A 12,460-nucleotide genomic window follows, 5' to 3' on the forward strand; every position below is an offset into this window, starting at 1 on the left:
TTCTGATTGGTTGCACTGTGTCTCAGTGAACAAACTATGAAATGCTGTTTTTACTTTATTCCCCCCCCCCCCCAACAACTTTAAATGGATTCCATGTTGTGCTCAGCTGTTTAGCTAATCACACTCACAATATGGGCACCATGCTGGGCCAGACTGGAAGTAGCGGAAACATGGACATGCAAAGCCAGAACAAAACATTGGCCGCCATATTTGAATGGGCCTTGTCTAATCTAGATTTAGTTATTGATCACTGCTCAGTGCTGTAAATGGTGCTTTATCAGAACCATCTAGTGTATTATGTCTGTATCTTCAGAGGTGGGACCCCATACTGCTAGCAGGTACCTTATTGAACCATGTCATCTACCAGCAAGCTTTTGCAGTGGAATGTCTTTAGACCTTGCTTCATTAATTAGTAGGTCTAATATTGGGCTGTGGTGTATTCCCTCCAGCACGACAACATCTTATCACAGCCTTTCCACGTGGCCATTCTAAATTACCTACTGGTGTTACAAGCCACTAAGCCCTGCCTGCTGGTGTTACAAGCCACTAAGCCCTGCCTGCTGGTGTTACAAGCCACTAAGCCCTGCCTGCTGGTGTTACAAGCCACTAAGCCTTGCCTGCTGGCGTTACAAGCCACTAAGCCTTACCTGCTGGTGTTACAAGCCACTAAGCCTTACCTGCTGGTGTTACAAGCCACTAAGCCTTACCTGCTGGTGTTACAAGCCACTAAGCCTTAACTGCTGGTGTTACAAGCCACTAAGCCTTACCTGCTGGTGTTACAAGCCACTACGCCTTACCTGTCAGCATTTTATACTTTGCTTTTTATTTTTGTTGGAAAGTAAAAGAAGCAGAATTGAACTTTGTGTTCAATCATAATGCCTGTTTTCTGACAGATTTGGCCATAACCAAACATGAGTGACATTTCTACATTTGGGAATTGTAATGTTATTACATCTGAGTGGAGAGAAATACCTGCCCAGAAATTCTCCTCAGCCCTGTTTAGGGAATATGTTGGCATTTAGGAAAGCAGACACATTCCTGTTCTAATCTACTGTATGTTGAATTGACTCTGTGGTTTTGATGGCTTCACTCTGTTTCTCTCAGGAGACTCCATGACCATGTTGACCAGTCTTCTGCTTCTCAGTGCTGCCTTTGCTCTGGGAGATGCAAGTAAGAGTCCACTTTTCTTGACTCGTTCTGTATTTTTCTCGTAGCAGACATGACTGACTGACCTACAAATAATATTGTAGCTGTGATTTGTAGATCTCCATCCACTAGCCTTTAAAGCCACATGTAACTTCTCCTTACAGATGCACTTGTAGAAGAAGACTTGTGTCCTTCCGGTTGGACCAAATATGGATCACGCTGTTTAATGTTTGTAAAGACTACAAGGAGCTGGCCTGAAGCAGAGGTATCACCCTTACCATCTACTGTGAATTTGAAGGGGAAGTGTAGTTGAAATGAGCTCTTTGACATTACCTTAAAGGTGATACTTTCTTAAACTGCAACACATGACTGATGTGAAATACTGAGCTTCCCTTTAAGATGGGAATTTTCTAATCATTTTGAATGTGTTGTGCCTCCTGTATACTGGAACCCACAGGACATGGCTTAAGATGGAGATAAACTAGTATCTTTAAGAGTTTAAAAAAGGAATTATTTGCGATGGTCAATATTTGGTTGAGAGTCCAGAAGACAAATTCTCAGCAAGGCTGACTGACTAATACATGAAATGTCTTTGTTCCCATCTACTGCTTGGCTGTTACTGTAGATAATAATTTTCTTAATTGACTTGCCTAGTTCAATAAATACTTTCTTCTCTAGCGGTACTGTGTGTCCCTTGGTGATCAACTGGTGTCTGTACCCAACGTTGTGAACTACCTTGGCGCAAACCTGGCATCTGTGCACAGCTCCGAGGAGGACCAGTTTCTACAGGAGTTGGTCTTGGTCAAGACTGTTGGTTTCCCTCCTACCTGGATTGGTGGATTTTATTCTGTTAAGGTGGGACCATGAACCCTACAGTGTTATATAAGGCCATTATTGCAAGGAACTCCGTTCCATCTCATCTTGCTCAAGTGAACAGCAAACCTCGTTAAAAAAATAGTGTGTTGTGGCATTTAGGCTACCTGTTATTAATGTAGTTCTGTCTATTTTGTGTGGACCCCAATAAAGTCAAGGCTGCTAGTTTGAATCCCAGAGCTCACTGAGAAATCTGACGTGCCCTTGAGCGAAACCCTTAACCTAATTGATCCTGTAGGTCATGCTAGATGAATCTACTAAATAACGTCAATGTTTTTAATTGTCAACTTCCGTAGGATGCTTTTATACATATGTAAAATGGTTCTAGTTAAGTATAGATGTAATCTATTCCACACAGTCTGCTTGTAAACATGTGCATGGGGTTTCGAGCATCAAGTTGTCAACTAGTTATGGTCTTTGACATGTATGGGATTGCAAATGTGAGGAGTAGGCATCACGGTCTTTACACAAGCAATAGTCCCAGTAGGAGGGGTTTTGGAGTAGCTTTAACTGTTTCAGGTGTTAGAGGAAAGACTATACATTGAGTTTATTCTGACCCCCCCCCTTCAGGACAGGCGGTGGTTCTGGAGTGATGGCTCCGACTTTGATCACCAGAACTGGGCTAAAGGAAGGCCTGGTGCTGGTGCCAGAGAGACTTGTATTCGTATCAACTTTGGAGGTACAGTAAACCCAGTATCATTCACTGATCCAGTCATCAAATTAAATTTATTCCTAGTTAATTTAACTAATGAATGTCTCCTGTGGACTTTCCTACTGTCTGTACAGCTGAGTATATGTGTTCTGTGTTTTGTCTTCAGGTCAGAAGCGCTGGAACAATGCTTTATGTGGAAGGAGCTTGCCCTCTGTGTGCTCCCTGAGACTCCTGCCTCTCCGCCAGACTATACATTAGAAGCAGCAATGTTATTCCGTAGTTGCTGCGCCCTTAATACTTCATGGTAACGTCAAATTACTTAGTTGCTGTTAAATAAGTCTGTTACTACACAAATGTTGAGGAATTGTTTGCAGCCAATAAAATGTGGACTATTTTTTGTCTCATGAGTTATTGACTATGAATCATACTGCTGAAATTGTCCCATGTTTTGAGAGCTTTCTAAAACGTACATTCGCATCCCAAAATGTATTTGTCAAACAGATATTAAGTCCAAAACCTGAGTCAAATTGGCACTAAGTACAACCTGTAACACTTCACCTGAAACTCTGCATCATAACACATGTTGTAGTTGGTACTCTTTCTTCCTGTCCCCTGTTGGACTCAAACCCACAACTGTTATGTTGCAAGTGCCATGCGTGACTGTGCCACCAGGACATAACTGTCATTGTGCCTAACTTTGTAAATGTAGACCTGTGAAATGACAGTATGTTTAGGATACTGAAGGTGCAAAAGACATGTTTAACTACTTATGGCTGCAGGGGGCAGTATTGAGTAGCTTGGATGAAAAGGTGCCCATTGTAAACGGCCATCTTCTCAGTTGCTAATATATGCATATTAGTATTGGATAGAAAACATTCAAGTTTCCAAAACTGTCGACATACTGTCTGTGTATAACACAACCGATATTGCAGGTGAAACCCTGAGTAAAATCAAACCAGGAAGTGGCTTCTATTTTGACTCCATGTTCCATAGCCTCCCTTTGTGCCATTTAAAGGGATATACACCAGCTTCCTTTTCCTATCACTTCCTCAAGTTGTCAACAGTCTTCAGCCAGTTTCAGGGTTTTATTTTGAAAAGTGAGCCAGAACAATAACATCCGTCAAGTGTTCGCATGAGTTCTGCTCGCGCAACAGAGTTTGGGGAACCATTGCCGTTCCCTCTCCTACTGAACAAGACCGTTGCGGTTGATATTATCGATTATATATTTTATCCTGAGGATTGATAATAAAAAAAGTTGGCCATGTTTCTGTGGACATTACGGAAACTATTTGGAATTTGTCGTGCCTCTTTCCTGTGGATTTCTGAACATAATGTGCCAAACAAATAGGGCAACATTTATTGTGTAACTGGGAGTCTCGTGAGTGAACATCCGATCGAAGGTAAACGATTATTTTGACAGGTTCATATAAATTGTTCAGCATATCACACCAACAAGAAAAATCAACAGTTGTATCTCTGGATTTATTTTATTTGTATGGAAAGTGAATTAGTTCCTGTAGTACAGCAAAGACAACTGTCAAGTCTTCAACGTCTTCGTTCCAACGCTTTTCATCTACGTCCACATCTACAATTCCAGACAAAACAACAAACATGAACAACATCCAGAACCAGCTGCAAAGAAATAAGATTTAGTAAGTGTGTGTTTTTGTGTGTGTACCTTGGTGGAACAGTTGATAGCAGTGCCTGGTGGAGTCTCAGTGCCCGGAATCTTCTGTCCAGAACTGTTCACACACCAACAGTAACCTACCAGAAAGACATGTTAATAACCTGCTAAATATATTTACACATTTTACTGTAACACATTGAATTTGTCACGTTCAACTCAATTGGAGAATTTACTGTGTGCTTCTGTGCGTGTGTGTGTGCATGTTAACCTGTAGAGCCCCAACATTGCTCAGGGGTGTATTGTCCATTGTAGTCACAAGTGGGGATGAAGCCTCCTATTGGGCCATGTGTCGCGGCATCTCTTTCACGCTCACAGCGGGTCTTGAGGTGTGAGATGCCATCTTGATAGACTGGTAACATACATTGTAATGTGGACATGACATAACATTGCTGGACAATGTATGGACATATGATACATTTCTGGACATACATTCTGGAAGCTTGGGCTGTCAATCTCAATCTTATACATCAACATACATCTCTGGAACAAGAGGAGTCTCAGGTAGCCTAGCGGTTAGAGAGTTGTGCCAGTAACACAAAGGTTGCTAGTTTGAATCCCTGAGATGAGAAGTTGAAATATCTGTCTATGCCCTTGAGCCCTTGGGCACAACCTTAATTTATCTGGTGTCACGGCTGATCTTTTGAACCTGTCTCTTCTCTCTAGGGAGGTTCCCATTGCCTGGAAGACATCCACGGTTCGTCCTTTATTTAAAGGGGGAGATCAAGCTGATCCTAACTGTTATAGGCCTATTTCTATTTTGCCCTGTTTATCAAACGTTTTGAAAAACGTGTCAATAATCAACTGACTGGCTCTCTTGATGTCTATAGTGTTCTCTCTGGTATGCAGTCTGGCTTCCGTTCAGGTTATGCATGTGTCACTGCAACCTTAAAGGTCCTCAATGATGTCACCCATTGCCTTTGATTCTAAGCAATACTGTGCTGATATTTTTATTGACCTGGCCAAAGCTTTTGATACGGTACACCATTCCATTCTTGTGGGCCGGTGAAGGAGTATTGGTGTCTCTGAGGTGTCGTTGGCCTGGTTTGCTAACTACCTCTCTCAAAGAATGCAGTGTATAATGTCAGAACATCTGCTGTCTCAGCTGCTGCCTGTCACCAAGGGTGTACCCCAAGGCTCAATCCTAGGCTCCACGCTCTTCTCAATTTACCTCAACGACATAGCTCAGGCAGTAGGAAGCTCTCATCCATTGATATGCAGATGATACAGTCTTATACTCAGCTGGCACCTCCCTGGATTTTGTGTTAAATGCTCTACAACAAAGCTTTCAGTGTCCAACAAGCTTTCTCTGCCCTTAACCTTGTTCTGAACACCTCCAAAACAAAGGTCATGTGGTTTGGTAAGAAGAATGCCCCTCTCCCCACAGGTGTGATTACTACCTCTGAGAGTTTAGAGCTTGAGGTAGTCAACTCATACAAGTACTTGGGAGTTTGGCTAGACTATACACTGTCCTTCTCTCAGCACATATCAAAGCTGTAGGCTTAAGTTAATTCTGGACTTGGTTTGCTATATTGTAATCGCTCCTCTTTCACCCCAGCTGCAAAACTAACCCTGATTCAGATGACCCTCCTACCCATGCTAGATTACGGAGACATAATTTATAGATCGGCAGGTAAGGGTGCTCTCGAGCGGCAAGATGTTCTTTACCAATTGGCCATCAGATTTGCTACCAATGCTCCGTATAGGACACATCACTGCACTCTATACTCCTCTGCAAACTGGTCATCTCTGTATACCCGTCGCAAGACCCACTGGTTGATGCTTATTTATTTACCCTCTTAGGCCTCACTCCCACTATCTGAGATATCAACTGCAGCCCTCATCCACCACATACAACACCTGTTCTTGCAAGTCACATTCTGTTAAAGGTCCCCAAAGCACACATATCCCTGGGTCGCTCATCTTTTCAGTTTGCTGCAGCTAGTGACTGGAACGAGCTGCAACAAAACTGTCCAGTTTGAGTATTTATCTCAATCTTTTCATTCAAATACTCAATCATGGACACTCTTACTGACAGTTGTGGCTGCTTCGCCTGATGTATTGTTGTCTCTACCTTCTTGCCCTTTGTGCTGTTGTCTGTGCCCAATAATGCTTGTACCATGTGTTGTGCTGCTGCCTAGTTGTGCTGCTACCATGTTGTTGTCATGATGTTCTGCTACCATGTTGTACTGCTGCCATGTTGTTTTCATGATGTGTTGCTACCATGGTGTGTTGTCATGTGTTGCAGCCATGCTGTTGCCATGTTGTTTTGTTGCCATGCTGTGTTGTCATGTGTTGCTGCCATGCTGTGTTGTCATGTGTTGCTGCCTTGATGTGTTGTTGTTTTAGAGCTCTCTTTATGTAGTGTAGCGTTGTCTCTCTTGTGTGTTTTGTCCTATATTGTTTATTTTTAATCCCTTTTGGTAGGCCATCATTGTAAATAAGAATTTGTTCTTAACTAAAGGTTAAATAGAGGCTGTCCTCTCTGAGGGTGTCCCAAGGAGAATGAGATGTACAAACAAACATTTTTCCTAATCACACCTGGGTATTAATTCTTGTACTTGTGGGACAGATAAACACCCAGTAATGTTTATATTTATAAAATTGTTGACTTAGCACAGTTGAAGTGGGAAGTTCACATACACCTTAGACAAATACATTTACACTCAGTTTTTCACAATTCCTGACATTTAATCCTAGTAAACATTCCCTGTTTTAGGTCAGTTAGGATCACCACTTTATTTTAAGAATGTGAAATGTCAGCATAATAGTAGAGAATGATTTATTTCAGCTTTTATTTATTTCATCACATTCCCAGTGGGTCAGAAGTTTACATACACTCAATTAATATTTGGTAGCATTGCCTTTACATTGTTTAACTTGGGTCAAACGTTTCGGGTCGCCTTCTACAAGCTTCACACAATAATTTGGGTGAATTTTGGCCCATTCCTCCTGACAGAGTGGGGGTAACTGAGTCAGGTTTGTAGGCCTCCTTGCTCGAACATGCTTTTTCAGTTCTGCCCACAACTTTTCTATAGGATTGAGGTCAGGGCTTTGTGATGGCCACTCCAATACCTTGTCATTGTTGTCCTTAAGCCATTTTGACACAACATTGGAAGTCTGCTTGGGGTCAATGTCCATTTGGAAGACCCATTTTCGACCAAGCTTTAAGTTCCTGAATGATGTCTTGAGATGTTACTTCAATATATGCACATCATTTTCCAACCTCATGCCATCTATTTTGTGAAGTACACCAGTCCTTCCTGCAGCAAAGCACCCCCACAACATGATGCTGCCACCCCCGTGCTTCACGGTCGGGATGGTGTTCTCGGCTTGCAAGCCTCCCCCTTTTTCCTCCAAACATAACGATGGTCATTATGGCCAAACAGTTTTGTTTATGTTTCATCAGACCAGAGGACATTTCTCCAAAAAGTACAGTATTTGTCCCCATGTGCAGTTGCAAACCGTAGTCTGGCATTTTTATGGCCGTTTTTGAGCAGTGGCTTCTTCCTTGCTGAGCGGCCTTTCAGGTTATGTCTATATAGGACTCGTTTTACTGTGGATATAGATACTTTTGTACCCGTTTCCTCCAGCATCTTCACAAGGTCCTTTGCTGTTGTTCTGGGATTAATTTGCACTTTTCGCACCAAAGTACGTTCATCTCTAGGAGACAGAACGCGTCTCCTTCCTGAGCGTTATGATGGCTGCGTGGTCCCATGGTGTTTATACTTGCGTACTATTGTTTGTACAGATGAACATGGTACCTTCAGGCATTTTGAAATTGCACCCAAGGATGAACCAGACTTGTCTTGGCTGATTCATTTTGATTTTCCCATGATGTCAAGCAAAGAGGCACTGAGTTTGAAGGTAGGCCTTGAAATACATCCACAGGTACACCTCCAATTGACTCAAATGATGCCAATGAGCCCATCAGAAGCTTCTAAAGCCATGACATCATTTTCTGGAATTTTCCAAGCTGTTTAAAGGCACAGTCAATGTAGTGTATGTAAACTTCAGACCCACTGGAATTGTGATACAGTGGATTATAAGTGAAATAATCTGTCTGTTAACAATTGTTGGAAAAATGACCTGTGTCATGCACGAAGTAGATGTCCTAACTGACTTGCCAAAATGATATTTTGTTAACAATACATTTGTGGAGTGGTTGAAAAACGTATGTAACTGTATGTAAACTTCAGACTTCAACTGTCAGTGTGAGGTGTCTCACTCTTACCATGGGGAACAAAGGTGTCTCCCAGAGCAAAAGCTGTGCTGACAAGCAGAATGATGGTCAATGTCACCATGGTGATAGCCTGGAGAGACAGATGAGCATTTTAATCAGCTGTGATTGTACTGGATTACTCCAAATCACTGGGATGGCTGGGGGTACTAGAGGAGAGGATAGGAGACCCTGTGTTAAGTACATAACCTACTGTATAGCTGGGGGTACTAGAGGAGAAGATAGGAGACCCTGTGTTAAGTACATAACCTACTGTATAACTGGGGGTACTAGAGGAGAGGATAGGAGACCCTGTGTTTAGTACATAACCTACTGTATAGCTGGGGGTACTAGAGGAGAGGATAGGAGACCCTGTGTTAAGTACATAACCTACTGTATAGCTGGGGGTACTAGAGGAGAGGAGACCCTGTGTTTAGTACATAACCTACTGTATAACTGGGGGTACTAGAGGAGAGGAGACCCTGTGTTAAGTACATAACCTACTGTATAACTGGGGGTACTGGAGGAGAGTGTCACATTGTTATAAAGGAGACAGGAATGCGTAATAGGGTTTTTTATTTTCCCAAATTACAGTGTGCCATGTAAAGGCACGGGGACGAAGACCAAGCAAACACATATACAAAACACAGGGCTGAAACCCATTCAAAAGAGCGAGGAGTACCTCGAATAAATACACAGGAGGAGACCCGAAAGCACAAGCACACAATGATACAACACGGGACGAGACCCCTAATCATCTATGCACAATACAAGTGGCACAAAAGCCAAAACAACAAGACACAGGTACTCACACGACCAACGGACATTGGAACATGGATGCTTCCCAAATGGTTTCTTATCCCCTATGTAGTGCACTACTTTGGACCAGGACCCACAGTGAACTAAATAGAGAATAGCTCATGGCCACAAAGGTAATATGGACCCTTGTCTAAAGTAGGTCACTACGTAGGGAATTGTAGGTCAGTTGGGACATAGACAGGTATTAGATGATCAGATGTTGAAATCTCACCTTCTGAAGTCTTCAGTTGTAGCTTCACTTCTTTAAAGGTCTTCACTGGGTCTCTCTCTCTCTGTCCTGCCTGTGAGTTGAGTTCTACCTCTCTCTCAACTCCTTTTAAGGACCCGTCCAGTCAGACCCCTCCCTCTATTTTGTCTAAATTTCTCTCCCTCGCTCTCTCTCTCTCTCTCTCTTTCTCTCTACCTCTCTCTCTCCCTCTCTCTCGCTCTCTCTCTACCTCTCTCTCGCTCTCTCGCTCTCTCGCTCTCTACCTCTCTCTCTCTCTCTCTCACTCAATTCAATTCAATTCAAGGGGCTTTATTGGCATGGGAAACATGTGTTAACATTGCCAAAGCAAGTAAGGTAAACAATAAAAATTAACAGTAGACATCACACATACAGAAGTTTCAAAACAATAAAGACATTGAAAATGTCATATTATATATATATATACAGTGTTTTTACAAGGTACGAATTTGAAAGGACACAAGATAAAATAAATAAGCATAGATATGGGTTGTATTTACAATGGTGCTAGTTCCTCACTGGTTGCCCTTTTCTCGTGGCAACAGGTCACAAATCTTGCTGCTCTGATGGCACACTGTGGAATTTCACCCAGTAGATATGGGAGTTTTTCAAAATTGGATTTGTTTTCGAATTCTTTGTGGATCTGTGTAATCTGAGGGAAATATGTCTCTCTAATATGGTCATACATTGGGCAGGAGGTTAGGAAGTGCAGCTCAGTTTCCACCTCATTTTGTGGGCAGTGAGCACATAGCCTGTCTTCTCTTGAGAGCCATGTCTGCCTACGGCGGCCTTTCTCAATAGCAAGGCTATGCTCGCTGAGTCTGTACATAGTCAAAGCTTTCCTTAATTTTGGGTCAGTCACAGTGGTCAGGTATTCTGCCGCTGTGTACTCTCTGTGTAGGGCCAAATAGCATTCTAGTTTGCTCTGTTTATTTGTTAATTCTTTCCAATGTGTCAAGTAATTATCTTTTTGTTTTCTCATGATTTGGTTGGGTCTAATTGTGCTGCTGTCATGGGGCTCTGTAGGGTGTGTTTGTGTTTGTGAACTCTCTCTCTACCTCTCTCTCGCTCTCTCTCTACCTCTCTCTCGCTCTCTCTCTACCTCTCTCTCGCTCTCTCGCTCTCTCTCTACCTCTCTCTCCCTCTTGCTCTCTCTCTACCTCTCTCTCGCTCTCTCTCTACCTCTCTCTCTCGCTCTCTCTCTACCTCTCTCAACCTCTCTCTCTCTCTCTCTACCTCTCTCTCCCTCTTGCTCTCTCTCTACCTCTCTCTCGCTCTCTCTCTACCTCTCTCTCTCGCTCTCTCTCTACCTCTCTCAACCTCTCTCTCTCTCTCTCTCTCTCGCTCTCTCTCTCTCTCTCTCTACTCTCTCTCTCTCTCTCTCTCTCTCTACCTCTCTCTCTCTCTCTCTCTCTCTCTCTAGTCTGAAGTGCATTACAATGTCTTGGAAACACAATGCTATTTCAGAAGGAGATAAATAATTAGCAGCAAAACCTTTTGTCCTCGTTGTGATGTCACCAGATAGACTTTAGATGCAGCATCAATTTAACTATAAGTTCTGGAATGTTCCATTCATTTGAATTAACTGCTGTCTGTCTCATTGATCTTTTGCCCCTGAATGTTGGGCAACTGATCATAGCAACTGACGTAGCAGCTGTCGTCAAGTCCAACATCTTGGACAAGGTCATGAAACATGAAATCCATTGAGGGGAAACTAATAGTTTAAATTGCTAAATATTGTAATGACCTGACTAGATCATAAATGAACAATTGTCCAGACAGAGGCTTGAGTTTGCGAATTGACGGTTTATTAAACCAACTTTACACAGGCTACTGTTTGGGCCGTAGCACACGCCAAAAAGATGACAGATAACCCACAAGCCAATCGTGACCTTCTCTTGGGAAGCCCAGACGTAAGAGAGAGAGAATAAAGGCTGAACCTGGTCTTAACTTCCAATGCTCCACCCCCCTGCCCAACCCCCCTCCACGCCATTCCGCCAACCACCAGGATGCCCGGCATCAGAACATTCCAGGCATTCCCGTGATTGGCAGATAGCAGGTTGATTGACATGTCGGACCCCGCGAACACCGGGTACTGGTCAGTACAACACAACCACCTCCTAGCCTAACACATAACACACAGCTGTCTGTGCGGGTCGCTACAATATTTTAACAGTGCACCAGGGATACTTGCTACTGTGATTCCTGTGATTCCTTCCTGGAGTTTTTTCAAATACAAAATTATTATTTTGTTATATTGTTTGCTGGCCCCGCTGGTTAGCGAGCTCTGTCTCATTGACAACCCAATGTTGCTAATGGCCAGCTATCTATCCTGTTTAATATAAGTTGTTTTGTAAGCTAGGTAATGTTAGCTAGGTAATGTTAGCCATGTTATGAGCACCAGCGAGTTAGCTAGGTAATGTTAGCCATGTTATGAGCACCGGCTAGTTAGCTAGGTAATGTTAGCCATGTTATGAGCACCAGCTAGTTAGCTAGGTAATGTTAGCCATGTTATGAGCCCCAGCTAGTTAGCTAGGTAATGTTAGCCATGTTATGAGCACCAGCTAGTTAGCTAGGTAATGTTAGCCATGTTATGAGCACCAGGTAGTTAGCTAGGTAATGTTAGCCATGTTATGAGCACCAGCTAGTTAGCTAGGTAATGTTAGCCATGTTATGAGCACCAGCTAGTTAGCTAGGTAATGTTAGCTTGGTATGTTAGCCATGTTATGAGCACCAGCTAGTTAGCTAGGCAATGTTAGCCATGTTATGAGCACCAGGTAGTTAGCTAGGTAATGTTAGCCATGTTATGAGCACCAGCGAGTTAGCTAGATAATGTTAGCT

General features: G+C 42.8%; 2 protein-coding genes across 2 annotated transcripts; one reads left to right on the top strand and one right to left on the bottom strand.

The window, feature by feature from the left end:
• The first annotated feature begins 1,108 nt into the window (after window positions 1-1,108).
• LOC135509889 (ladderlectin-like) lies at window positions 1,109-3,065 on the top strand. Its single transcript, XM_064930716.1, has 5 exons — window positions 1,109-1,170; window positions 1,311-1,411; window positions 1,825-2,001; window positions 2,590-2,698; window positions 2,838-3,065. Exons 1-5 carry the CDS (start codon window positions 1,113-1,115, stop codon window positions 2,927-2,929), a joined length of 537 nt encoding a protein of 178 aa, XP_064786788.1. The 5' UTR covers window positions 1,109-1,112; the 3' UTR covers window positions 2,930-3,065.
• A 1,074-nt stretch (window positions 3,066-4,139) lies between these two features.
• On the bottom strand, window positions 4,140-9,692 carry LOC135509890 (equistatin-like). The gene is made up of 5 exons (XM_064930717.1): window positions 9,605-9,692; window positions 8,590-8,668; window positions 4,567-4,707; window positions 4,350-4,435; window positions 4,140-4,256 (listed from the first exon to the last, which is right to left on the bottom strand). Exons 2-5 carry the CDS (start codon window positions 8,657-8,659, stop codon window positions 4,245-4,247), a joined length of 309 nt encoding a protein of 102 aa, XP_064786789.1. The 5' UTR covers window positions 8,660-8,668; window positions 9,605-9,692; the 3' UTR covers window positions 4,140-4,244.
• Window positions 9,693-12,460: the final 2,768 nt, after the last annotated feature.

Source organism: Oncorhynchus masou, chromosome 23, assembly GCF_036934945.1.
Source record: "Oncorhynchus masou masou isolate Uvic2021 chromosome 23, UVic_Omas_1.1, whole genome shotgun sequence".
NCBI lineage: Eukaryota > Metazoa > Chordata > Actinopteri > Salmoniformes > Salmonidae > Oncorhynchus > Oncorhynchus masou.